The 25567-nt window shown below is 58.0% G+C and overlaps 2 protein-coding genes across 17 annotated transcripts; one reads left to right on the top strand and one right to left on the bottom strand.

The window, feature by feature from the left end:
• Positions 1–696: 696 nt before the first annotated feature.
• On the top strand, positions 697–20032 carry LOC121166540 (zinc finger protein 385C-like). 12 transcript variants are annotated; one of them, XM_040995723.1, is made up of 9 exons: positions 697–1151; positions 13577–13707; positions 14812–14922; positions 16032–16179; positions 17764–17793; positions 17948–18241; positions 18714–18910; positions 19154–19264; positions 19658–20032. In XM_040995723.1, exons 1-9 carry the CDS (start codon positions 899–901, stop codon positions 19901–19903), a joined length of 1521 nt encoding a protein of 506 aa, XP_040851657.1. In that variant the 5' UTR covers positions 697–898; the 3' UTR covers positions 19904–20032. The 12 variants fall into 12 exon arrangements, with proteins under 12 accessions (XP_040851657.1, XP_040851658.1, XP_040851656.1 ...); XM_040995724.1 differs by having other exon boundaries at positions 13574–13707; positions 19154–19249; XM_040995722.1 differs by having other exon boundaries at positions 13574–13707.
• Positions 20033–21134: 1102 nt separating this feature from the next.
• LOC121166566 (NF-kappa-B inhibitor-interacting Ras-like protein 2) lies at positions 21135–25056 on the bottom strand. 5 transcript variants are annotated; one of them, XM_040995761.1, is made up of 4 exons: positions 25006–25056; positions 23538–23647; positions 22951–23192; positions 21135–22609 (listed from the first exon to the last, which is right to left on the bottom strand). In XM_040995761.1, the coding sequence occupies exons 2-4, from the start codon at positions 23629–23631 to the stop codon at positions 22370–22372; spliced, it is 576 nt and encodes a 191-aa protein (XP_040851695.1). In that variant the 5' UTR covers positions 23632–23647; positions 25006–25056; the 3' UTR covers positions 21135–22369. The 5 variants fall into 5 exon arrangements, with proteins under 5 accessions (XP_040851695.1, XP_040851694.1, XP_040851696.1 ...); XM_040995760.1 differs by having other exon boundaries at positions 23538–23665; positions 25006–25047; XM_040995763.1 differs by lacking the exon at positions 25006–25056 and having other exon boundaries at positions 22419–22609; positions 22951–23017; positions 23115–23192; positions 23538–24996.
• Positions 25057–25567: the final 511 nt, after the last annotated feature.

Here is a 25567-nt window from a genome sequence, read left to right as displayed (position 1 = left end):
TGAAGTATCTCACTCTGTCACTGAAGCATTGCAGGTGGTGGCCTGACCTGCCACTCGAGGCCAGCCCCTTCAGCAGCTGACTTTTAGAGGCTACATCCGGTGCAGGACTGGAAATGGGCCCCATCACAGCTCCCTTAGGCCCTCACCTAGGGGCCATGCCAGTCTTGGGGGAAACACACGGGCTGTGCTTGAGATGCTCCCACCTGACAGAGGCCAGAAAGGAGTAGAGATGGATGTGGTGTGGTTGGAGGAAGGCAGATGGACAGAGGCAGACAGATCAGGGAGCAGCTCAGCGGAGGAGCTTGGAGGGAACAGACTGGGAGCCTGGTTGGATGATGGTGGGTAAAGGGTGCACACATTGTTTTCAGCAGGCCCAGGTCTCTCCCTGAACACCATGTATGATGTTCTGGGTGGCCAGAGCAGCAAAGGGGAGCTTATCCCACTGAGGCTACCTGCGAGTGTCACCAACTTGTGGTCCAGGGTGCAGGTCCAGGTCTAGGCAGAGGCTGCTATGTTTCCAGAGCATGCACCCACATGCCTACTTGTCATGGGATTGTCAGCATCTACTGCTTCCCAAGACCCTAGGGGCCTTGCCATTGTGTGACCCTCGGTGGCCATCTTATCACCAGGCCCAGCAAGGCCATCCCTGAGCTCTGCCCTGGGCTTCTTCGCTTCCTGTATGTTTATGTGTCCCCACCACCCCAAGCATCCCACCCTTTAACCCTGCTCTGCCTGAAACAGAACCTATGGTGCACCCTACACGCTCCTTGAGCTGGGGGCCCTCAAAGACCAGTATGTTTCAGCAAGGTCACCCAGATGCTGGCATCTCCAGGCCTTAAGCCCCACCTGCTGCCACAGGGCATTCAGCCTGTCCTGGTTTTTCTCTCTCTGCTCAGGTATGAAGCGGCCACTGAGCCCATCGCCCCCTGGGGAAAAGGAGCCCCCCACAGCTGGTGTGGCAGAGTGCCCCCCAAGGCCCCCAGAGGCACCAAGGCCCAAGCGGGAGCGGAAGCGGTCATCATACACGCTCTGCGATGTGTGCAACATTCAGCTGAACTCTGCGGCGCAAGCGCAGGTGCACTGTGGGGGGCGTGCCCACCAGAGGCGACTTCGGCAGCTCAGCCTGGGCAAAAGCTGCCCCTCGGGACCAGGTCAGTGTGTGGCAGTGCGGCTCTCGCATGGTGCAGGCCCCTCCCCTCCACCGAGTAGCACCCCCTCCACCGAGTAGCACCCCTTCCACCAAGTGGCACCCTCCATCTAGGTCCCTTGGAATGGTTCTGTGCATGTATTCCTCTCTGTGGAGTTGTGGGATCTAGCTGCCCTCTGCAGGGTCTCTGGATTCCTTGAGGGCATCAAGTTGGTTTTTAATATCTGGATGATTATGGGGTCTCTGAGGTTCTTGCTGATTCTGGGGGCTCTTCCTATGGGCGTCTTCTGGGAGCAGGACCCTGAAGTAGCACTTCCCCAGTCTGGTTCCCTGACAGTCTGGTAGCAAGAGCTTGCCTGTAAGGGAGTCCCAGGCTCCTGCTATGGCCTCTCATGGCCCCAGGTCAGCGAGGAGGTGCCCTACAGGGGGGCAGCCCTCCCTTCCTGTGGCCACTGGAATCCTGGCCAGGATTTTTGCCTGTCCCTGACCAGGGTGACTTTGTCAAGGTCTAGCTTTGAGCAGCTAGGGGCAGCTGGCTGCTGGGCTGCTTCCTAGGAGAAATGGGTGGCTGCCTCTGTGACAGTGATTCTGGCTGACAGGCATGTAGGAGCCACAGCGAAGCAGAGAGCAGCGCAGGCCTCTGGCTCACAGGGGAGATGGAAGGGATGTTGGGAATTTGGCCTGTTCAAGGCAGGAGCCGGGTGAGACGACACACCTCACAGCCCAGGCTGGCAGCTCTGCCCGAGGCGGCCCTGGACTCACACACCGTCTTGAGGGTTGCCTACTTTTTTTTTTTTTTTTTTTTCAAAGATTTATTTTTATTATTTTTTTATTGGAAAGGCGGATATACAGAGAGGAGAGACAGAGAGGAAGATCTTCCGTCCGATGATTCACTCCCCAAGTGAGCGCAACGGGTCGATACTATGCCGATCTGAAGCCAGGAGCCTCTTCTGGGTCTCCCACGCGGGCGCAGGTTCCCAAAGCTTTGGGCCATCCTCGACTGCTTTCCCAGGCCACAGGCAGGGAGCTGGAAGGGAAGCGGGGCTGCCGGGATTAGAACCGGCGCCCATATGGGATCCCGGGCGTGCGAGGTGAGGACCTTTAACCACTTGCGCCACCGCGCCGGGCCCTACTTTTTTTTTTAAATTAATTTATTTATAAAGTTTAATTTACTCAGAAGGCAGGCAGATCACCCATCTACTTTTCAGCACTCTCAAATACTAGCAATGGCTGGGGCTGGGCCAAAGCAAAGCTAACAGCCCAGACTCAATCTACTGCCACGTGAATGGAAGGGACCCAACTATTTTAAAAACACACTTACACATACACCTACACACAGAGATCTTCCATTTACTGGTTCTTTCCAGATAGCCACAATGGCAGGAGTTGATCCAGGCTGAAGCCAGAAGATTCTTCCAGGTCTCCTGTGTGGGTGCAGGGACCCAAGCACTTGGGCCATTCTCTGATGTTTTCTTAGGTGCATTAGCAGGGAACAGGACTGGAAGTGGAGCAGACAGGACTCGAAGCCCAGCATCCATATGGAATGCCAGCATCGCAGTCGGCAGGCTTACTTGCTGTGCCACGGTTCTGGCTCTGGGACCCAACTATTTGGGCCTCTTCCACCTGCTACCTCCCAGAAAGGTGGAGTTAGAGAGCAGAGCTGGGACTCTCACCCAGGCTCTCTGATGAGGTGCATTTTAGCCCTGAGCCAAACGCCCAGCCCTGCCACTTCTGGGGATGATCACAGGATGCCCACTGTGTCCCCTACACCTGCTTCACACTTTCCTTGCTTGCCGGGGGCTGGAGACAAATGCCATCCTCTCACCCTCTGTTGCATGCTGGCATCTGCCTCTTGGAACTGAGCCAGACATGAAGAACTCAGGTACTGTACATGCCAGGGGCTCAGAGGCAAAAGGGCCACTACAGGGCGCACCAGGAGCGGCTCCTGAAGGAAGTGCATGCTGAGCTTGGAGCCCCAGGGTCAGCAAACAGAGATCACAGCACCAGTAAAGGCCAGAATCACTCCGGTGGCTGGGACCAAGTCCCCAATCCAGCACTGGGGGCTGGGGACTGAAGTGTGACTGAGCAAGAATGTATCTCAGGTAATGGCTGCTGCCAGAGAGAGAGAGTGTGTGTGTATTGGGAGGGGAGGGATGCCAGTCTCTCATTCGTTCAAATACTTACTAACAAGCTACCGGGTGCAAGCACTGTGTGGGAAATCCTGTTCAGCACAGGAAGGAGCCATCTCAGGCACGGCATGTGTTGGGGTCTTCTCTAAGAAGGCATCCGAGGGCCACGTGCAGGTGAAAGTGAGAGGAGGCGCAAATGAACACACTTGAGCTGCCTGCCCAGGGCAAGCTGCAGGAAGTGAGGCTGCTGGGAGTGGTGGGGCAGGAGGGTGTGGTGGAGTGGGAGAAGTGGGGTGAGGCTGGAGAGGGAAGAGTGGGTCCTAGAGAGCCAGTGCACGAGGGCCTGAACTTTCAGAGCAGCAGCGTGCTTGGTGTGGGGTGGCCTGGTGGAAGAGAACCAAAGCTACCAGCTGGGGAGAGGGGAGGGAGTGTGCAGCTGGTGGCTCGGACCATTGTCCCCAAAGTGCTGGGCATCATTGCAATACCTTGAGCATGAGTTGGTAGCAATTCTGGTTGTCCCAGCCTGGGTGAGACTTGAAGCACAGAGGGAAAGAATGTGGGTATGTGAGAGAAACACATTCCAGAAGGTTTGGGGGATGGAGGGGATGGAGGGAACCGTAAACCACTGTGGCTTAGGCCAGCTGCCTTGTGAGGAAAGAGATTCATGAGAGAAGAAGATGGGCAGTCAGCACTGGGTGAGAAGAGCTGACCTGTGACCAGGGATGTGGCCCCAGCCCTTGTCTCCCTGGGCAGTGGGCCTTCCTGGTAAAGCCCCTCCCACTCCTGCTCCCATGCCAAGGTGGAGAAAAGGCTATGGTCCCCTGTGATGGGGACCCCCCCACTTCTCCTGGCTTCCTTCTTCCCAGAGCCCTCAATGCACCCTCAAGCCCCGCATTGGTTTGGGGGGACGAGGACACTGTCTTAGGGATCACTGGGAGACCTGATGTCAGGTCCTGCACTTCAGGGTGCTTGGTCCCCTCTGGGTAGTGCTTCCTTGGGTGGAGGGTGAACATGGCAACAGACCTCCCTGTCCACCCCTGCTGAGGGCAGGGGCCAGAGCTCAGGTGAGCAAAGGCTACACTAGGGCTCTGGCAGGGGCGCTGGCTGACCCAGGGCCACGGCCCCCCAGTGAGATCCCTTTCTCCATCTTTGAGAGCTGCAGGTAGGGGAAGCAATGACCTAGCAAGATGCCAACTGCTGGCCTCAAGGCGAGGAGAAGTGAGGCAAAACAATGCTCCCCGTTCAATAGAGTAGAGGCCCTGGGAATACCAAGGGGAACCATGGAGACCTTCCCTCCCTGCTCTGCTCCTGAGCATGCAGTGTTGGGCTCTGCCTGGCACCAAAGCCCAAGGGCTTGCTGGGAACTGTCATTCTGATTAGGGGCCTGTGGGGCTGAAGGCCTCCACAGTGACAGGCTGTCACATGCAGCAGGGCGGGGACTCTCCCCTGTCCAGTCCCAGTGACTGTCTGTGGGAGGAAGACAGGGAGGTGGGCACTCTTGCTCTCTAAGAAGGCCTCCTAGAACCCAGTGCAAGGGGCTGTGAAAGTCTGGGAGGGCGAGGTTGTCAGCACTGGCCAGAGGCCTTCTTTGGCATCCACACCCACTTCCTTGCCTTCTCACTCCTATCCGTAAGTGAGCCTGAAATACATGGGACACCCCCTACCACTGCCCCTTCCGCAAACACTTCCTGCTGCCCCTGCCCACCTGCTCCTATCTGCCCTCCACACAGGAAACCCTTTCATTCTGTAGGAATGTGGCTGGAATCTCCTCCCAGGAGGTGTGGGCACCAGGCCCCTGCCCCCATAAAACTGAATTCAGTGACCCTAACTAACCCACACACCCACCCTTAAACAATCTTAAGTGGCTCTCCATCGTGTGCCAAGGCAGAAAGGGGCTGACTGCAACCTCAGATAAGGTAGTTGGGCCAGCACAGGACTTGGTAGGGGTGAATCACCCCCACCCCCACTGAGCTCTGGGCCTGCCCACTTGAGGGAGGTGCTGAGTTCCAGTCATGCAAACCGGGAGACCAGGGCTCAGCGACATTAAGGGCCACAGCCAAAGCCACACAGCTGGGTCCAGATCTGAGTTTCAGACTTCATTAAAAAGAGAAAAGAAAAAAATGATAGATTTCTATATTTGAAAGACAAAGTTAGCAAAAGAACGAGACCTTCTCTTCTCTGGTTTATTTCCCAACTGAGCCAGGTTCACGTCAGGAGCCATGAGTCCATCCAGGTCCTGGGTGGCAGGGGCCCAAGCACTTGGACCATGTTTTGCCGCCTGCCCAGACACATTAGTAGGCAACTGCATGGAAAACGGAGCAGCTGGGACTTGGCTCAGTGCTTGCAAGGAATGCTGGCACTGTAGGCAGCAGCCTAACCTGCCTGTAAACAGGCAGCAGCCATGTTTCCAACTCTAATCCCATCTCACAAGCTCCCACTCCCTGAAGAGAAGAGCATCTAGTAAAGGAGACTGAGCCACAATATACTTTTTTTTTTAAAGATTTATTTTTATTTGAAAGGCACAGAGAAAAGGTGAGATAGAAATTTTCTATCTGCTGGTTCACTCCCCAAAAGGCCACAATGGCCAGAGCTAGCTGATCCAAAGCCAGGAGCCAGGAGCTTCTTATGGGTCTCCCATGTGAGAACAGAGTCCCAAGGTTTTGGGCCGTCCTCAACTACTTTCCCAAGCCACAACCAGGGGGGCTGGATGGGACGTGGAATAACCAGGACACAGACTGGTGCCCATATGGGATGACTGTGCTTGAAGGGGGAGGATTAGCCAATTGAGTCACTGTGGTGGCCCCTGAGCCACAGCAGTTGAGAACGGGAGGAACACAGCCCAAAGTGACAGGATGGCTCCCAGTAAGATGGCTCTAGCCATGACCTCGACTGATAGGTAGGGAGATGCTCGCATCCCTTTCCCCTTCCCCAAAGGCTGCCTCCCAAAACCAAACAGGTGCCTAACTGTCTCTGCAGGACTAACCCCCAACTCAGGCTTCTAGTTCAGGGTGGCCTTCCCTCCCACCCCCCACCATTGCAAGCTGAGCCTGGAGGGGAAAGGAGGGATTGAAGATACAACCTGAACTGGCTGGAAGGGCCGGAGGAACCTTGGGTGCGATATCCCAGGGGCAGGAGGGGTGCATACAGCAAGAGGGACCCCTCCCAGGAATTCTCAGACCTCCCTGTTTCCTGCCACCACCACACATCACCCCACCCCACCAATATGGTCAGCCCCTCATCTCTAGGTGGGAGCCTCTGGTTTATCTGGATCCCAGAGGTCGAGACCTTGAGCTTGGTCATGCCTGAGTCACTGGCTCTGTGAGCTCGGCAACCTGTGTTCCCTGCAGATTGATTCATCTCAGGAGGCCTGGGAGCCCTCTAGTATGGGCTACAAGTTCTCCCTTGGGGACCACCCACACCCATCCCCCACCTCTACATGCAAGCTTCAAAGACACTGCTCCCCTCAGAGGTCCTCTAGCAGTCTAACCCCCCTCTCCCACTGCTAGTCTGAGGCAGTGGTGGCAGGTGACCAAGTGCCCCAGGCTCCTGCTGGGTGCCCAGGTGTGACATACCAGCATCCCCACCTCCATCCCCTGGGGGACCACGAGGAAAGGCCAGTCTGTCTGGGTAGGGAATCAGGGGGCTTAGCTCAGATCCTGTCTGAGTCTCCCCGGGTAGCTTAACTAGCTCTGGGCTTGAGTTTCCTTCCTCTCTCTACCCAGCTCCAGGTTAACAGACCTGTTTGGGGGAGCTGTTGCAGCCAGCCCCCCTCCGCAGACTTGCTCCTTGACTCAAACATTGGCTGCTCTGGAGATTACAGGCTATTGTCTGGCGGAGACAGGGTCTGAAGAGGCCTGGAAAGCCAGAGCCATACGGGCGGGCGGACGGTGGACTGGCTGTCTCCTCTCCCATGTGTGGCCCCCCTCCCAGCTGCCAGGTGCTCAGATGAGGCAGGAAGCCAGCTTTCTGGAAGTACAGGGAGAGGGAGCAGCGAAGAAAGAAGAGGCGTCAGCAGGGAGGGCTGGCTGGGACCGCCTTCCTGCCACAGCCACAGAGCCAGGTCCAAGTGGGTCCCGAACGAGAGCAAGTGTGAAAGGATCCTTGTGCCCCCTCCTGTGCTGTGGGTTCCACCTTTGCCCCACCTGCAGCCCCAGTTCTCTCACTGGGGTAGGATATGCCCTGCTCCGGGAAGCCCAGGAACACTCAGACCAGTTAATGCCATCCGCCGCTGCTTCCCAGCCGGGCCCAGGAGTCCCTCCCTCCTGCCCTCCCCTTCTCATCCCTCACAACCCCTCCCTCTGTCACTCTGACTGGGATTCATTCGCCCCTTGCTCGGCTCTGAGGTGCCTCCCCAGAGGATGCTCTTAGGTGAGTGATGGTGACATTGGGGTGGGAGGAGTGGAGGGGAGGCTCTTCACCCCACTCCCATCCCTATCCTTTTCCTGGGCTCCCAGAAGCTGCATCAGAGATGCTAGGGGCCAGCTGACATTTGTACCTTTGTGCAGGTGCAGTGGTGGGAGAACCAGATGGGCTGCCCATCTGTGCAGGCGTGTGCCCAAGCAACCTGGGTCAGAGGTGTGAGGTCATTCCTTCAATCTGTCCCTAAGGGGCTGGGAGGAAGGGGGAGAGGCCCCAGGGGACTGAGGTGGGAGCTGCTGCTACAGCAAAACCAGGGTTCTCCCCTACATGCGACCCAGCACCCCCTGCATCTCTGTGGATGCCCTTCTTCCTCCCCACACAGGGGATGAGATGGCCACAGCCTTCACCCTCAAAGGACCTTGCTAGGGAGCCCTTCCCAGAGGGGCCCTGGCAGCAGTGGGATGTGAGTGGCTGTGGGGTATTCCAGCATGGGGTAGGTGGGTGCCTGTGTCTGGGGAATCAGCACATCCCAGGAATGGGCAGGGAGCTCCGCAGAATGTGGGACACAACCCTGGCTGTGGCAGACTCCTATGGGGGTACCCCAGGGCTAGGACTCGGCTCGACCCCCTGCACAGCCGCTGGCTCTCTCTCCCCTGGATATCTGTTTTCCTCTGCAGTTTGGGTTTCATCTGTGAGAGACACAGCAATGCTGTTACGTGAGGCGTGTGGGACTTGGGAGGACCCTGCCGCCTGCCCTGTGACTGGGGGGTGGGGGGAGCGAGGCTGTGTGTTTGGCTGCAGGTGCTGTGGGTCAGGTGTATTTGATCTCCTAGGAGGCTTGTGCCGGCGCTCATCTCCCCCAGCCAGTGATCCGTCCAAGGGTCTTTGTGCCCCAAGAGTCTGCCTTTCGCCCCCTGTTTAAGTCATCTACAGAAATGTGAGCAGGGTTGTGTGTATCCACCTGTCTGTCCCTCTGAGCGTGGGATACCACAAGCTGGTCTTGGGTGGGTCTGGCTGTGTATGTGTGCATACCCACACTTGGCTGTGGTGGCAGTCAGGGTCTTGGTCTCAGCATGGGTACCTCTGGGTATGTACACATCTGTGCATGCAGAGATGGTCTGGCTGTGGGGTGGTGTATGTAGGCATGTGCCCAGGGGTTGGTGTTGGGGCCTGGGAGCCTCACGGTGGTATGTGTGTGTCCCAGCAGGCGGCTTCTCCAGTGCTTCTCCCTTGGGTGATAGTCAGGTTAATGTTATTTTCTCTGCCACCTCCCCCTCTGTGCCTCTGCCCCAGTCTTGACTGGAGTCCCAGAGCAACCTCCTCTTCTCTCAGTCAGACTCCTTTGTCATGTTTTCCTGGGTCCCCCAGCCCCTCCTTGCCCCTCAAGCAGCCTTCCAGGGGTCCAGGGGATAATGGGCAGGAGGGAGCAGAATGGCCCCAGGCCCCTGAGCTGGGATGGCCACTGCTGCACACAGCTGACCTTTTCAGGGGCAGCATTCTACACCTGCTGGGCTGCATGGTGCCACCTTGGCCAGTGGTGGGGGTTTACAGCATCTGCCTCCATCTGTACATGGCCAGGAGCCAGTGATGTCCACTGACCCATGTACTGTCCAGTGCCCTGGGGGCCAGGGACTATGATGACTTTCACAGGCAGATGGGATGGGGGTGCAGCAGCACTTTGAGGGGAGCAATGCCTGGTGCTGGTGAGCAGGTGCCCACTGGGGAGGGGGCTGGAAGGCATTTCTGGGTGACTGAGTTAGCTGCAAGGGCAGATACTGGGTCATCCCTTGACCTGTAGCAGCAAACCCCCCCCTCTTCAAATGGCCTCCACACCTGACACCTTACTTGGTCCTCAAATCCTTTCCTGTCCTGGCCTCCTCCTTCAGTTGTGACTCTCAGTTCACAGACGAGGAAAATGAGGCATCCCTCTCCCATCCCATTCAAGGAGCTGCTCAAAGGCCCCAGACTTGAGTGTAAACGGAGTTCCCTTCTGGCCTCCAGATCTAGGTGTGGGGGACCCGCCTCCGCAGGGAGCCCACATTGATCCTCACTTCTGGAGTGGGGAGGACTGAACAGGAGCCAGGGTCAAGTGCATCTGACAGTCCTAGTAAGAAGTCCCTGTGTTTTCCCTCTTCCACCCTTGCTGCGGTCCCCGTTACAAATGACCAGTTAGACTGAGATCCCAAGCTCCCAGCCCAACCAGCGTTTACCCCTGGATATCCCAACATCTGGCCTGTGCCCCTAAGCCCCCTCCACTCCCAGCCCCCAGTGCTCCGTGGAGCCTGTTGCACCCACCTCCCGCCTCCTGCTGTGGGGCCTATGGGCTCACAAGGCAGACCTTCGCTTCCACAACCCCAGCTCTTCCAGGGCAGCGAAGCAGTGCACCCCATCCCTACTCCCAGCATGCTCCACCAGTCTGCCTCTACCCAGTCCAAGCCAGCACCTCCAGGAGCCCGAGGCACGTGTGATGACCTGCAGGCTTCTCCTACCCTTCTCACTCCCCACAGTCTTACTTCAGTTGCTCCCTCTGCCTCATGTGCAGCGCCAGTAGGAAAAGTGAGGTGGAATGCTTGGCGGAGGTGGGTGCGGCCAAGTGTGCCCTGGAGGAAGCCACACGCTCTGGCCGCTGCCTCGCTGGCTCATTCCCGGGCTGGCGCCTCTTTGCCCCAGTTACCACTAGTGGCTGCTGTCACTCTGTGGGGCCCTAATGCACAACAAGCATGGTGAGGCTGAAAACGCCTTCACTGTGGGCACTGACAACTTCCAACACCACATCATCTTGAGTGCCCACCAGCAGGCCCTGGCCGTCAACCAGGGCCCGGCAGAACGGGCAGCAACCTACTCAGGCGCCCACTCCCATCCTGAGGGTGTCAAGGCAGAGGCAGACCCGACCAAGATGGCCATGCTGACCACCGTGTATGGCATGGCCAAGGAGGATGTCCCTGACGACCGCTGATCTGCCCTGCTTGAACTATAAAAGTTCAACCTGTGCCAGGCGCTGTTGGGTGTGGAATGTGGTGACCACTAGTGCCCCAGGAGAGTGAGGGACATGCAGGTGGGTGGCAGCTGGGGGATGGGGAGGGAGCACGTTGAGCCATCAGAGAGCGGCTCCAGTGTGCCAGAGCCCCCACCCTGATGGCAGCCAAGGCACTTCCTTCACATCCTCACATGTCAGAACCTTCACCGAGAGCCCACTGTGTGCCTGGCACAGGGCCACCTGCAGAGCATGCACAAGCCAAGAGAACAGACCCGGCCCAGGCCTGGGGGAGGGAGTGGCACCTGGAGCACTGTCTTTACTGCCTAACCCAGAGTTTGCAAATGACCTCAGGTGGTTGCTAATCCCCTGGATGTATTTTATTGATTTTGGGGGAAATTTTCCAACCTAAAATCACGAGAAACCATAAAAGAACCAGGATCAGGGGGGTCTGAACTGCAAAGGGGGGTCCCCAGGCTCTAGGGCAGATGGGGTGCAAGGGCATCTTGCCCAGTCTTCCCCAGTCCCTTGGTTTGCTCCTGGTCGGCGTCAGGCTCAGGGTCCCACACATGGCCCCTGCAGGCATGCAGGCATGCAGGCTGCAGCTCCATCCTGAGAACAGCCCTGTGTGTCTTGAGTCAGGTGGACGTGGGCGGGAGGCACTAGCAGGAGTGAACAGGGGCAAATATTAGTTGAGAGCAGACATTGGAGTTCAGAAAACAGAGGCTCAGAGAGGTCAAGTAGCTTGATCAAGGCAGCACAGCCAGGGAGGGGCAAGGCCAGGCTATGTGTGGGTACCCTTAACCCTGTCCTCTCTCTTTGCACCCCTGCCTTGCTGACAGGTAGCCATTGCAGGGATCTTGCACACAGAGGCCTGCCAGCGCCTGAAGGCATCCCCACATGTGGGACTGGTGTTAGACAAGACCAGGGTCTGGCCCGAGTTCCACAGCCTGGCTCTGTTTGCCACTTTGGTGTCCCACTGTGATGGCCAGCCCAAGACCACCATCTTGGGCACAGTGGAGCTACAGGAGGGTGAAGTCACCGCCGGCCAGCTCCTAGACATCCTGCAGGCTTTTGGTGTGTCTACACCCGAGCTGGCCTGACTCAGCTCCAGCCTGCCCAGTGAGCGCCTGCAGAGCCTGGGCCCACAGCTCCCGGCTGCCTGCCCGCTGCTCACAGAGCCACATTGCCTCCCTGGCCAGACAGATCCTGAGCCTCTGCCTATCTGGGTGAATATGAGAGCATCCTGGATGCCTTGCTCCTGAGGCCAAGTTTCCCCACAGTCTCTGAACTGCAGGCAGCACTAGTCCTTGCAGCCATTGACTTGGCAGGGCCACAGCCTGTGCCCTGGGCCTCCCTGCTGCCCATGGTGGAAACAGTGACTGAGGTGTGGTCAGGCCTCGTACCCACCCTGGAGGTGGCCGCCCTGGTCTTCCCCATAGTCGGAGCCCTGGCGCTGGCTCTGTACCAGTTCACCTTCAGAGCCTTCACCCACCTGCTGCTGGATGTTTTGCCCTCCGTGCAGAAACTTGCCCTTGTCCTGCAACCAGAAGAGCCAGACTTGACCTTGCTACAGCTCCTGGTGTCGGCGGCCATAGCCTCCAAGCTCAGTGCAACTCCAACAGACGTCGCCTTCCAGGGCTTGCTATGGGAACTGGCATCCTGGTAACCTGAAGTGAGAGGTGGAGGCTGCACCTACCTTGGGGTGGAGCTGAGCCGCTACTGCTACTGCGAGACTGCGGTGTGGGGCTTGGAGCATCTGCGGGGGAAGGAGGGCTTTGCGGGACTCTGTGCAGAGGGAGCCCTCTCTGAAGCCCATCTTCAATTCCCGGCGCTACCCACAGACGCCAGAGGAGCTGGCCTCGCACGGCGAGGAGGCGCTGCGAGTGCTGCTGTGCCTTCAGGCCGGCTGTGATGCGCCAGTGGCAACAGAACATATGGGCAGATGTGCAGAGGCCCCCAGAATGGCTGCCATTCTTTTCCTTTGGATGAGGAGTAGTTCACCCTGTCCCCTTCTGAATCCCCCACCTCCACGTTCTGACCCTGGAAAGCTGACATGTCTGGTTCAAGCGGGGCAGAAGGCTGGGTCTTGGGGGGATTGAAGCATCAAGGGAAATGAGACCAGGTCCTCAGGTGCATGTTAGCCCTACTTCTGGCAGTACCTGCTCCAGGCCCAGCTTTCTGGTTTCCAGGGAGGTATTGGGGTCTTCCCTTGGTGCCCCCTCTTGCCGGAGCTTTCCTGTTTTAGACAGTGTGTATCAGCATCACACTCTATGCACCTGAAGGAATCTATCACTTCAACAGATGTGCGTTGCTGTCACTTTTTTTTCCTTCCTCAAAAACTGATTTTCCTCCAATATACTAGTTCTCCCCTGCTGTCACCTGGATCCTTTAAGATCAAAGACTGCAGAAGTGCAGTGTGGTCACCTGCTGTCCCCTGGGCTCACCTGCCCTTTGGCCTCCCTAAGGGAAGCAGCTAGGGCCTGGTCTGGGCGGGGACCTTGTCCCTCAGATATCCCTGGGGTTTCCCATCCCTCCTTTGGGATCCAGAGGGGCGGGTGGAGCTGGCCTTCACACAAAACCCCCTGGGGTTGGGTTTAATTTGTAATAAAGTGGAAACCCAGTGCATGGTGCTGTCTGCATGGTTGTGTGTATGGCAGTGGCCAACCCCACTCCTGCCCCTCCCTCCTGGGCTCCCCAAGGGGCTTCACTTGACCCCCACGTTGCCTCTGCCCAGTGAGAGGGCCCTCTCTTTGGGCTGGGAGCCTTGAGCTGTGGCCTACCTGCCTCTCGCTTCCCCTGCTCTGGGGCCAGCTGTCACGCTGGACTTTTGGAGAAGGATTCGGGTGGTTCTGCACCCCCAGGCATCCATCCACCTCGTGTGCTGGCTGCAAAGGTGGGACAGAACACCTGTTCTTCCACCATGGCTCCTCGGTTCAGATCCCGCCCTTCTTCCTCCTGCAGCAGGCCCGGCCTCCAGCACTTCCAGCCCCCTGTTGGCCTCCCTACCTCTGCAGCCCCCGCTGGACCTCAAGCACTTGCTCGCCTTCCACCTCAATGGTGCCACCCCTCTCAGTCTCTTCCCCAACTTCAGCACGGTACGGAGAGTGGGGTGAGGAAGGGGTCTGTGTGGGGGGCGGGCCAGGAAGGTGGGCTCCAAGGGGCCAGCCTCAGCTACTGTATCTAGCTGGGGCACTCCATCATCTCCCATTGCGACCTGGTGCATCATAAGAGGAAGGACCCTAGGCTGCGGAGTGAGTCACCCCCTCTCCACCCTGTCCCCTACCTTCATCACTGCTACGCCCGCAGGGTCTGGCGAATACAGATTCCACGTGGTTGTTTGCATAGGGATATGTGTGCCATGGTATAGCTGTGTGTTCTGTGTGTGGCCTCATGTCTCTCCTGCTGATCTGGGACAGCTATCAGCTTATGTGCCAGGTGTCCCTCGATTTCCACATGTGGCAGAAAAGTGTCCCAGCTGAATTTTCCTCCAAACAAGATGGTAGCAAATTCCTGCACCTACTCCTGGCTCCTACTGGTGACGGGAGCCCAGCGTTCTGTGAGATCAGTGCCTGGTTCTGTTCCCCAGGGACGTTTCTTCAGCTGGGCCCTTCCCTCTTCCCTTGGAAAGTTCCTCTTGACAAATTCTGCTTCTTGCCCCTGGGAAAAAGAAACTGAAGGCTTGGCCTGATCGAAGAGGAGAGGGGGTGAGGAAAATCCCGCTTAAGTGAATATTGCAAAGGAGTGAGGCTGCCACTTGGGAGATCCTCAGGCCACCGCTAGCTGTCCCCGGATTCTGTGCCTGGCTTCCAACCTCCACTGGCTGGCAAAGCTTTTACTGCCAGGCTGCAGGCCCCATGCCGGCCCGCCAGCGCCAGACATCAAGGCTGGGTTATGGGACCCTCCCTGCCGCCTCCTTGCCACCTCCCTGTGCACAACTCCCTGTGCCGGTGGTTTGTGATTCTTGCAAATGAAAACAGTAAGAACAGACCCCAGGGGGGCAGTGAAAGTACACAGGAGTCTGACAGAACTTGCTGGCCAGGAAGAGACAGGCTGTTTCTCTCTGACAAACAAATCCAGGGGTTTGGGGCTGCCTGGCACCCTGCTCAGCCTTTGGTGTTTTGTAGTGCCCCATCTCCCAGCACCCCATTCCCACCCACTGCTGTGCTGACCCAGCGTTTTGTCCTCCTGCTCCCTGACAGATGGACCCAGTCCAGAAAGCTGTCATCAGCCACACGTTTGGGGTTCCCTCCCCCTTGAAGAAGAAGCTCTTCATCTCCTGTAACATCTGTCACTTGAGGTTCAACTCAGCGGTGAGAATGGAGAGGAGTGGGCACAGGGGTGGCATGGGCTGGGCAGGGGCAGGGCGGAAGCCCATGGGCTCCTCTCTGTCTATGTTCTGGATCTTTCTGTAAGGGAGAAGGCCACCTCTCCTCACTCCAGGCCCTGGGAAGTGAGCCCCACAAACCCTTGAGAATCTACAGATGGCATTGAGACCCTGGGGAGACAGGGAAGAGCACTGTTGTCATCCCCACTTCTCAGACAGGCAAACTGAGGCTCATGGAGGTACACTGACTTGCCTTGAGGTCATGTAGCTGGTGGGTAGCAAGGCTGGGCTTTGAACCTGGGCCAGGTTGATCCCAAAGCCCACCCACTCCTCACGCTATAGCTTCACCTGGGCAGCTCTGGGCTTCGGGCTAAATGCCGGCAGACCTGCTGTGGATAAAACACCCAGGAAGGGGTTTCAGGGCTGGGGAACAGCAGGTAGATACCCTGGGTTGGAGGAGAGAGGACACCAACAGGCCAGATGTGGGGGGTCCCCTGCAGGCCTTCAGGGTTAGGAGTCCCCCAAGACTCAGAAGAGAAACTGAGGGAGGGGCCCATCCTTGGCTGATCGGGTCCGGGCCCAGTGCCAGGCCAGCAACAAACACTCTAGTTGAGAAACCTCAACAGAGGGATGAATGTTTTGGAGTGCCTCTACCCTCCCTCCTGAATGCGAGGGTTCCTCTCTCTTTATTTGTCCATTTATCAGGTCGATAGCTGGCGACCATTGAGCATCCCCGCACATGTGAAACCCTTGTAATTCCTGTTGCTATTGAATTCTGACAACCCCATAAAGTCAGGAAAAACATCCCCTAATTTACCAGTGAGAAAGCTCAGGCCCAGACACCTGAACTGACCTTCCCACAAGTGACTGGATCAGAAAAGGGAGGCAGAGGCTGCTTTCCCAGGTGAACTGGTTTTCTGGAAGCTCAGAACCACACACGAACCAGGACAATGGTGGCTCTGAAACCGGTTTGTCCCTGGTGTGGTCCAAGCCCTGCCTCCCTCTGACCCGGGCCCAGGCTTGGTTCCCGCTCAAATATGGGACAGATGAACTTGACACATGTATGGTTATGACTCTGTGCCCTCCACTCCCCAGAACCAGGCAGAAGCTCATTATAAAGGCCACAAACACGCCAGGAAGCTCAAGGCCATGGAAGCAGCCAAGAACAAGCAGAGGCCTCCAGCCCCAGCCAGTGAGGGGGCAGCGGCGGCAGCGGCGGAGGCTCAGGTCGAGACTCCAGCCAGTGAAACCTCCAGGGAGCTACAGAGTGAAGGTTAGCCAGCATCTCTCCCCCAGCCCCTGGCCAGGGACCTCCCGCTGTTTCCAGGGAACCACCCAGGATTCCAGTGCTTGCTGCTGTTGCTTCTTGGGCTGGGGCTGGACTTCCCGCCCCTCAGGCTGCAGCTGGCACCTGTCCAGCACAGTGGGCTGGCTCAGGCTGTGCCAGCAGCCCTGGATCACCTCCCAGTCGCTTCTGGGCTGTATTCATGGTACCAGTGAAGCTCAGTAGGTTCTCTCCTAAGCTTCTCATGCAAATAAAAAGCTTGGGCAATGAGCACACACATAACAGAATCTTCAATAGGAAAGCACTGGTCCAGGAAAAGTAGGGACGTAGAGTATCCGACTGGACACTAGCTTTAGGGGAAATGGTTTGTGCTTTTTTTTTTTAAGATTTATTTATTTAATTAATTTATTTATTTAGGAAAGTCAGATATATAGAAAAGAAGAGAGACAGGAAAATCTTCCATCCGTTGATTCACTCCCCAAGTAGCACAGGTGTCTGGGCTGATAGAGAGGTGTTGAGCAAGCACCTTCAAGTGTCTATCTTGTCCTATTCTGGGCCTCCTCTGTCCTCCCTAGGTCTGGGCAGAGAAGCGGAAGGGAGACACCCTAGGCCCTGGTTGTCTTGGCACAGCCAGCCCATCTAGTGTGTGTCGACAGTGAACTGTGACATGGGGTTTGGAAAGTGGTCATTCCTTCTCTTCCTCCAGGCCCTGGACCCAGCCTCATTCATTTCTTAGGGCTGTCAGCACAAAGGACCCCAAACTGCTGGGTCAAAAGACCCAGTTCTTGAGGTGCCAAGTGCAAAAACAAGGCATGGATGGGACCAGGTTCTCTTTGGGCGTGCACAGGCAGACTGCATCAGGCAGCTCTTGCTCCCAGCAGTGGCCAGAGGGCCTGCTGTTCCTTGGTTCTCGGATGCCTGGCTACAATCGCTGCCTCCATCCTGCACCACATGCTCCCTGTGCTCTCACGGGACCCACTCTTAATCCGGCCAGTCACCCATCAGTCCCGCCCTTATCTGGCATGACCTCATCTGAAGGCACATCTGCAAAGACCCTGGCTGCAAAGGAAGTCACGTCCCCAGCACCAGCCAACGATGCCCCTTAGGCCCAAGGTCACCATGACCCTGCCCTGTCTTCAGTTGATTTCATTTGGGTTGTGTTGACTCCTAGCTACCTCTGTTGTTCATGGGTGTGGCTTTTGTTTGATTGTTTAGATTTTTTGTATGAGTGTGGCTTTTGCTCATCTCTTGAATATTTGCCAGGGTCAGTTTTGTTCATATTGACCAAGTCACAGCTAGTCTTTTTCCATTGCTCTGTAATACTCCTTCTGTGACCGCACCACTGTTGTTTCTCAATTTATTCTCTTGCTGATGGATCTTGGATAGTTCCTGATTTTATGCTATCATGAATAGCTGACCTTGAACATTCTAGAACTTCTTTTTGGTATGGTGATGCCTGCTCAACGATTAGCAAGTAATGAGGCTATCAGGCTGTGAGGGTTTGCTGGGATGGGACTACCTTGTCTGAGTTTGTGACTTCAGGTGGGGAAAGTGGGACCCCGAGAGGCCCAGGTCTGCCTGGCCGGTTGGAATCCAGCCCTGGTCATCCCTGCACTAGGTACCCTTCGGCCTTGCCCTGATCCCTCCAAGCCAGTGCTTATTGCTGTGGGCCCCAGAAGATGCCTGGACCAACCCCCCCTCACCAGTGCCTCCTTTCCCCCAGCAGTTTCCGCAGCCCCTCCTCTCGGCCCTCCACTACAGCTCCCACCGAGCCCAGACCCCTCATCAAGAGAACCAGCACACTCAGACCCCCTGGATGCTGCCTCCTCTTCCTCCTCTTCTTCCTCCTGCCCACCCTGTTCCCCAGAGCCTGGAAGAGAGGCTCCAGGGCCAGAGCCGATGGCAGCAGCTGCAGGCAGCAGTGCAAGCAGGGAGGGCAGGGGCGAGAAGGGGCACCTCTACTGTCCCACGTGTAAGGTGACCGTGAATTCAGCCTCCCAACTTCAGGCTCACAACACAGGTTAGTGTTCATTTGGCAGAGCTGTCATCTGCAGGGGTGTGGGAGGAAAGGGGAGAGGCAGGCGGGCTGAGCCTCCCCAGCCATGGGCAGGCTGGACTCCCAGGGCTGGGGGCAGAGGTACGTGCTTAGCTGTGCCCCGCGCAGGCACGCTGGGTCCTCCTGCTAATCCCTGGGGCAGAGCAGGCTGCGCTGAGGCAGCAGGGACTGGAGGTCACCTCCTTTGCTTGGTCACTCAGCCCCCGCATCTCTGCCTGCTCAGAACCAGGAGGAAGGGACTAAGATTAGAAGCAGAAGGGAAGGCGCTCTGGTGTCCTTGGCTGGGGGCGGGGGGAGCTGGCAGAAGGTGATCGTGGGTGCAGAGTGACTTTCAGGCCTAAAGGGACACACTGACCTGATTGCTGGGGGCTGCGTCCCCTCAGCCTTGCAGTCCCCACCTTGGGAGCTCAGAGATGGTCGTCTCCCCTCCCTCTAGGAGCCAAGCACCGGTGGATGGTGGAAGGTCAGCGCGGGGCTCCCCGAAGGAGCCGGGGCCGCCCGGTGCCCCGGGGAGGGGCTGGACATAAGGCCAAGAGAGTTGCAGCAGGTCGGAGTGGCCGCCAGGGACCCAGCCCCGCGCTGCGCTGTGCTCTCTGCCAGCTCCAGGTCAATTCAGAGACCCAGCTCAAGCAGGTGGGAAAAGGGAGAGTGGGGTCTCTGGGCTTGGAGGGGGCAGGCTACAGGATCGGTGGGAAAGACAGGTGTGTGTGGAGTGGGAGAGCTGGTTGTATGGTGACAGGCTCCTTGGGTAGGGGCTACCTGTCACCTCCCTTCCCAGACCCTCCCCCCAGGTGGGGGAACACCCAGGAAGAGTTGTGGATAGAGAAGAAGGGTGAGACAGTCAGGTGTGATGGTTTCTGTCTGTCTGTCCATCAGCACATGAGCAGCAGGAGACACAAGGACCGCCTGGCCGGGAAGCCCTCCAGGCCCCACAGCCAGCCCAGCAAGCTGCAGAAGCACGCAGCGCTGGCTGTGAGTATCCTCAAGGTATTCCCACGGGTGGCAACAGAGCTGGAGTGCGGGGTCAAGGGCAAGGGGAGGGACTGTGGGGACAGGGACAGCCCTGCAGAAGCGGAAGAGCTGGGTTTGGGGGTGTGGGTTCTGCCCGCAGGAATGTTCCGGGAGGTGGGCTGGGGTGGTAATCTGAGGGTATGCAACTCCCAGAGACTGTCTCTACCCCCTCACCCCACGCCCTCCACAGGAAGACAGGTGCAAGAGAAAGTCCAGTGGAATGAGGGTTTGGGGGTGGAGGAGTGCATTTGGGCTTGGAAGCCTAAAAGGCACGTTTTGCCTGCAGAAGAATCTCCAGCTGGGGGCCCAGGGAGGGGGCGGGTCTTCCTGGGGTCAGGGATTCTGTTCATTCCTCTCTTCTCATCATAGTCTAAACTGGCACTGCAGAAGCAACTGACCAAGACGCTGGCAGCCCGCTTCCTGCCTAGCCCGCTGCCTGCTGCCGCTGCCATCTGCGCGTTGCCCGGGCCGCTGGCCCTCCGCCCATCCCCGGCAGCCACTGCTGCCGCAACAGCCCCCCTCTTCCCAGCCCCGATCCTGGGCCCGGCTCTCTTCCGCACCCCAACAGGAGCCGTCCGCCCTGCCTCGGGACCTATTGTCTTTGCTCCTTATTAGCCTCCTGGGGAGGCCTGGGGACTCCCCAGCAGCTGTCTACCACCCCCAGATTCGTGGCACCCCTCAGTCCCACAGGGGCTGCCTTCGACCCCACAGTCCCTCCTCAACTGACCTAGGAACGAGCTGGGCTGTTTCTAGGGGCAGCTGCTCTTGATTGTCCGGACTGGGGATCCAGCCCGTGTCCCTTGGGTCCAAGGCCCATCCCCTCCACTCTCAGGCTGTGGTCAGTCCTGGGCTCCCCAACACTTCCCAGCCTGTTAACCCCCAAGATCTATGCAAAAGTCCCAGTGCTAGGCAGGTGGTGCTCTCACTCCCCCTAACTGAAGGCCCGCCCACCAGGGCCCACACCGCCCTGGGGGTCTCCAGCCAGGGGACAGTGAAGCTGCCAGGACAAGGGAGTGCCTGAGGACTTGGGAGAAGAGGGGATCCTTCAGCAGTGCAGAGTTGGGGGGATGGGGACGGAAAGCTTTGGGGAGCTCACCTGCTTCAGTGTGATGGGGCTGGCGCAGAGGGAGGGGAGGAGATTATTCTGGCTGGGCCAAGTTTTAAGACATATTTATTTGAAAAGCAGTGTTCAGGATGGGGGGTGGGACAGGAGGAAGCAGAGACAAAGGCTTTCTGCTCACTGGCTCACTCTCCAAATCGCCACAAAGTCAGGGGTAGGACCAGGCTGAAGCCAGGAGCCCAGAACAGCATCTGTGTTTCCCACATGGGTAGGTAGCTGAGGCCCAAGTCCACGGCCACCTTCAACTGCATTCCAGGTGTATCAGCAGAGACAGGAACCATCTCTCCTGTCGCAGGCAGCACGTGAAGCTTGGTGTGCCTCAGAACCCTCCCCTTCACCCCGGGGCCCAGTTTGTTATTAACAGAGGTTGTGACCCATTCCTTCCACGCTCTCCCTCTGTGGCCTGTGCCAAGTCCCTCAGATTAAGGACTGTCAACACCCAATGCCCCCAGAGCAAGCCCCTACAGGTCCTCCCGCTGAAGCTGGTCCCTGCACCCAACCCAGCTTCTGTCCGCCCAGCCAGCCCGGTGCACCAGTGTGGGATTCGGCGCCCCCCACACACCCAAGAACACTTCTGGGCCGTCAAGGCGTCATGCACCCAACCCCTCCCCAGCCTAGCCTCTGTCACCCACATGGTATGGGACACTGCCAGTATCCACCAGTATCTCTCTTTTGTGCAAAGACATGGCCAGTAAGAGAAAGAAGAAGGGGGGAAGGGAGAAAATGTTTTGATATCAGCAGTTGTGGTTTTATTGTGTCCAATGCATCAATAAATGAACCAGAAGCCCAGCATGAGGATGTCCTACCTCTCCTCTCCTCGCCCTGCCCTGCCCTGCCCTGGGAAGGGGTGCATCCTGGGGGTGGACAGGGTTGCAGTGTCTCACTTTCAGCAGGTGTGCACTTAGAAGCATGGGGCAGGCATGGCAGCTGGGGAGAGAGGACACGCTGTGACACCTTCCCAGAGTCACTGGTTCACCCTATTCTGTTCAGGCATGTGAGGTAAGGTGGGCTGGAGGAGCGCCTTATCCAGCCTTCAGCACAGCAGCAGGCATATCAATACAGGTTGCTGATACAGAGCCACCCCGGAGGGTGGACGGGCTTGGGGCGTCACTGTGGCAGCAGAGAGCACTCTCCTGCCCCCGCCCCCGGTGGTCAGTGCCAGGGCTGAGTCCCAGCCTCCAGGACTCCTGGGCGTAGCACCTTGAGAGGAAGCAGCAAGGGGAGCAGGCCCAGGAGGCCGCAGGCCATGGTATTAAGAAAATCCGAGCAGGAAAGGGTTTAGGAGACTGAGAGCTACTCCTGTCACCTTAAATATCGAAGCAATGGAAGCCCGGAGATGGGGAGGGCCTGGCTGGGTCTCTGCCCTGTGCTCGTTCCACTCCACCCCAACCAAGCAGGAAGAGGAAGTGAACTGCTGGGGCAAGTGGGAGTAAAGTCCAGGCAGGAAGATGCTCTCAGCTTCTTCCAGCCCAAGAAGGGCCAGGGCCAAGTGTGTGGAGGCACCTCTAAGTCCAACATGCACATACAAGCACACACATGCACAGCTAGACTCACAATACCCAGACAGGCCATCCTTTGGGGCACACACTGGCACGCCCCGAGTGTATATTACAGGCAGGTAGCCCAGGAGCTGGACCCCTGTAACAGGGACCAGACCCTCAACCGGGCCCCTCTTCGAGGCAGCTTTGCTTCCTGCCCAGAGTAAACAGATGGGAGGGACATAACCCCACAATTGCTCACACGGGTAACAGCTGGGAGGGGAAGTGGTCAGCTGGGAGCAGAGGGGCAGGGGCGTTTCCTGGAACTAAGAGGGAGAGAGTCCTAGTGGCCAGGGCTGGCCGGGGCTGCCTGGCCCAGGAGAGAGCGCCCTCTGCTGACGGGCAGGAGCACAGCTTGCCTGCCCGTGTCCTCCCCAGCCGCCAACATGCCTGGGATGGTGAAGAGGGTGAGGACTGGGCTCTTCAGCCATCCAAGGAGCCACTGCCCTTGTTCTTGCGGCTGAGCGGGAAGGCGGACTTGCTCTGGGGCTGGGTCATCTTGCTGGCCAGGTAGATGAAGGGCTCAAGGAGGGAGCGGCGGTCGGCCACTGACACCTCCCACAGCTTCACCTTCTCCGACCTGGCCCAGTGCTGCGCCACGTCCGGGTCCACACGCCGCTGCTCCTGCAGGTCGCACTTGTTGCCGAGGACCACGATGGTGACCTGGAGGAGCCGGGTGGAGGGGGGACCATGAGTGCACCATGGGCCTCAGCCAGGGGGTCAGCGGCCAAAAAGCAGGACAGAGGCTCAGACCTGGGGGTCCAGGAGGGCCTTCCCAGCTAAGGCCTTGGAGCCTTCGAGAACACACCAGGATGGCTTCACCCCGTCAGGGTCAGGGTGTCATCCTACAGATAAAGGGCCTCCTTGGTTGAGTTGGGTCAACATCTGGCCACCTTTGGAAAAGCCTTCCAGCACCTGAATCCCTCCTGGCTTATTAAACACAAAGCCCAGCACGGCCTGCCCCACCAGCCCCGCGCCCACCATCGGGGGCCCTGCGCCTGCACCTCCTTCTTGTCCTTGGACTTGTCAATCTCCTTCTTGAGCAGCTCCACACGCTGGAAGGACTCCCGGCTGTCAGTGCTGTAGACCAGGACGTAGCCATCCGTGCAGGAGAAGCAGTGGCGGGGCAGCTCGGCCCCGTCCCGGAGCCCCCGTGTATCGTAGAAACGCACTTGCTCCCGCACCCCTCGGTCTGTCTCGATGGAGCCCACGTAGATGTCCTCCTGCGTCTCGATCATCTCAGAGCCTGCGATGTAAGGAGGAAGCCGGCTGCAAGTGCTGGGGAGGCAGACGGGACGTGTGCGCCAGGACACAGCGGCAGGAGAGAGGCGGCAGGGACTGTGTGCGCGCGCGCGCGCGCGCGTGTGTGTGTGTGTGTGTGTGTGTGTGTGTGCACACTGGCAGAACGGGGACCTTCTGAGGGAGCAGACAGCCACCCGGCTCCGCTGTGTCAAGCCAGAGAGTGCCATGGGAGCTTCTCCTCCCCAGCCTGGGTTATCAGACCGGGGTCCTGTCAGTTTCACCCTTCTGGGTCTAAGAGCTCTAACAGGAGCGGCCTTCAGCCCCTGTGTCCTTCTCCCAGCACACTCACCCACCACGTGGTTCCCATACAGAAGCTGCTCCAGGATGGAGGTCTTGCCCACAGACGCCTGGCCGCACACCACCACCTTGCAGCTCTTTCCCATGGCTCAGCCTGCAATCCTGAGGGATGGGGGAGCACTGGGTGAGGGGAGGGAAGGCATGGTCAACACCCAGGGATGATTTCCCAGGCCGGAGAGTGCCAAGGTGAGCTGAAATGCTTCCTCAGCGACGCAGTACCACCCCTCTTCCCCATCGCATCACCCTACCCTCACCCTGCCTACAGTCCGGGTACAGCGCCATGCCCACTCCCGGACGCTGAGCTGCTAGCTCCCCACAGGGGGACAGGAAAGCCACTGGCTTGGGGCACGCATGCACCTGGCCTCTGTGTACACCATGTGGCAGCTCAGGGCAGCTGCCTCACTGACAGGGACCCCATAAGGAAACCAGCAGACAAAGCATTCAGAGTGCAGCTGCCTAAAGCCACCTGCTCCTTTGGGGGACAGGGAGCAAAGCCGGATGCTAATTTGCCTTCTTGTGTGACTCATGCGGACAGCATTCCCTTCCCTCTAGTCCCTAGGGAAGCTCAGAGCTAAGATGAGTGATAACTAACAAAGTGGCAGAAAGCTGAGGGGCAGCCACAGCTGTTGAACGGATTATGCTTTTGCCTGCAACACCAGTGGTTCGAATCCCAGCTGCCTGGCAATCGAGCTCCCTGCAGATGTGTGTGGGAAAGCAGCACAAGACGGCCCGAGTACATAAGTCCCTGCCACCCACACGGGGGCATGGAGGAATGTCAGGTCCCTGGCTCAGGCCACTGCAGCCATTTGAGGGATAAACTACTGGATGGGTCTCTCTCTCTCTCTCTCTCTCTCGGTAACTCTCCTTTCAGATAAATGAATCTTTTAGTAACTACATTTTTAAAACCCTGTCACTTGGGATGCCTGCCTCTCACAGTGGAGTGCCAGGTTACAGTCTTGAATGTCCCCTTCCTGCTAATGCACATGATGGGGACAGCAGGTGACGGCTTAAATACTTGTGTCCCTGCCACCTTCAGGGGAGACCTGGATGGAGTTCTGGTCTCTGAGTCTCTGTTTGTCTCATAAGCCATAAACAAGCGGGATGGGCTTCCAGGGGCAAGGGCTTCAGACCAACCGATCCAGGAACCCCTTCTGAGAGTCCCCAGACGCACATCTTCCCGAAAACCAACCGTGACAGCCGCTCCAGATGCACCCCCTCTCCGAGAACAGGTACAGAAACTACCCCCCGACGCAGCCTCCCAGACAGAAGAAGCTCCTGTCAACGCCGCCCCCTTCCCAGACAGTGAACCCCACAATCCAGACCAGACCGCTCGGGGTGGGAGACCCCAGGGACAGACACCTGCGCCTCCCCGACCCCGGCGTCGGCCGAGCCGCCTCCCAGCCCCGTCCCTCCCGGGGCCCTCGAGACATGCCCGGCCGGGTCCCCTCAAGGACGCGTACAGCCCAGCACTCAGCGCCGCCAAGTTCGCTCCTCCACCTCCCAGCAGACTTCCGCTCTGTCAGGCCCTGCCCCTCCGCGCACGCGCACGGCCCTCGGCTTCCGCCCGGCCAGACGCACAGCCGGCTGCTCCCCACAGCGCCCCCGCTAGGCCGGCGGGAGGATGGCGTCCAGCGCCCAAGGCTCCAGGCTTGTAGGATGCCGTGTAGCATCTTCTGGGGTCCCCTAGTAGTGACCTTTAGCTGCCAGGGCTTCCACTATTCTTGCCTCCGTGACACGTTTTCAGATGTATCTGTTGTGTGCCATGGGCAGGGCCGCGTGCTGGGAAAAGCCCCTGCATTGAGACACAGTTCCAGCCCGTGTTGACTGTCTAGAGCAATAGCTGGAGTCCTGCATGGTGAGTACCATTTCCACAGGTGCCATGGACACAGGAGAAATTTCTGGAAGAATGCATACCTGTGCTGATATTTGCAGGGTCTGAGGAGAGGAGGTGCAGCAGAAGCCAGGGCTTTTTTTTTTTTTTTAAGTGCAAATTCTGCAGTTTAAAACTGATGGTAGAAATAT

This window comes from Ochotona curzoniae, unplaced genomic scaffold (genome assembly GCF_017591425.1).
Source record: "Ochotona curzoniae isolate NIBS_2020 unplaced genomic scaffold, NIBS_Ocur_1.0 patch175, whole genome shotgun sequence".
Classification (NCBI taxonomy): domain Eukaryota; kingdom Metazoa; phylum Chordata; class Mammalia; order Lagomorpha; family Ochotonidae; genus Ochotona; species Ochotona curzoniae.
Note: the sequence above shows the minus strand (reverse complement) of the source record. Positions and strands in the feature narration are given on the sequence as shown.

What these genes read in the sequence shown, in the direction of transcription:
- LOC121166566 (XM_040995761.1), bottom strand. Translation starts at nt 23,631, where the DNA reads ATGGGAAAGAGCTGCAAGGTGGTGGTGTGCGGCCAGGCGTCTGTGGGC. An exon ending in GTATGGGAACCACGTGGTGG is followed by an intron (nt 23,193 to 23,537) that starts GTGAGTGTGCTG and finishes CTTACATCGCAG; the next exon opens with GCTCTGAGATGATCGAGACG. An exon ending in AGTCCAAGGACAAGAAGGAG is followed by an intron (nt 22,610 to 22,950) that starts GTGCAGGCGCAG and finishes CGGCTCCTCCAG; the next exon opens with GTCACCATCGTGGTCCTCGG.
- LOC121166540 (XM_040995718.1), top strand. Translation starts at nt 899, where the DNA reads ATGAAGCGGCCACTGAGCCCATCGCCCCCTGGGGAAAAGGAGCCCCCC. An exon ending in ACTTGAGGTTCAACTCAGCG is followed by an intron (nt 14,923 to 16,031) that starts GTGAGAATGGAG and finishes TCCACTCCCCAG; the next exon opens with AACCAGGCAGAAGCTCATTA. An exon ending in TGGCTGTGAGTATCCTCAAG is followed by an intron (nt 19,265 to 19,657) that starts GTATTCCCACGG and finishes TTCTCATCATAG; the next exon opens with TCTAAACTGGCACTGCAGAA.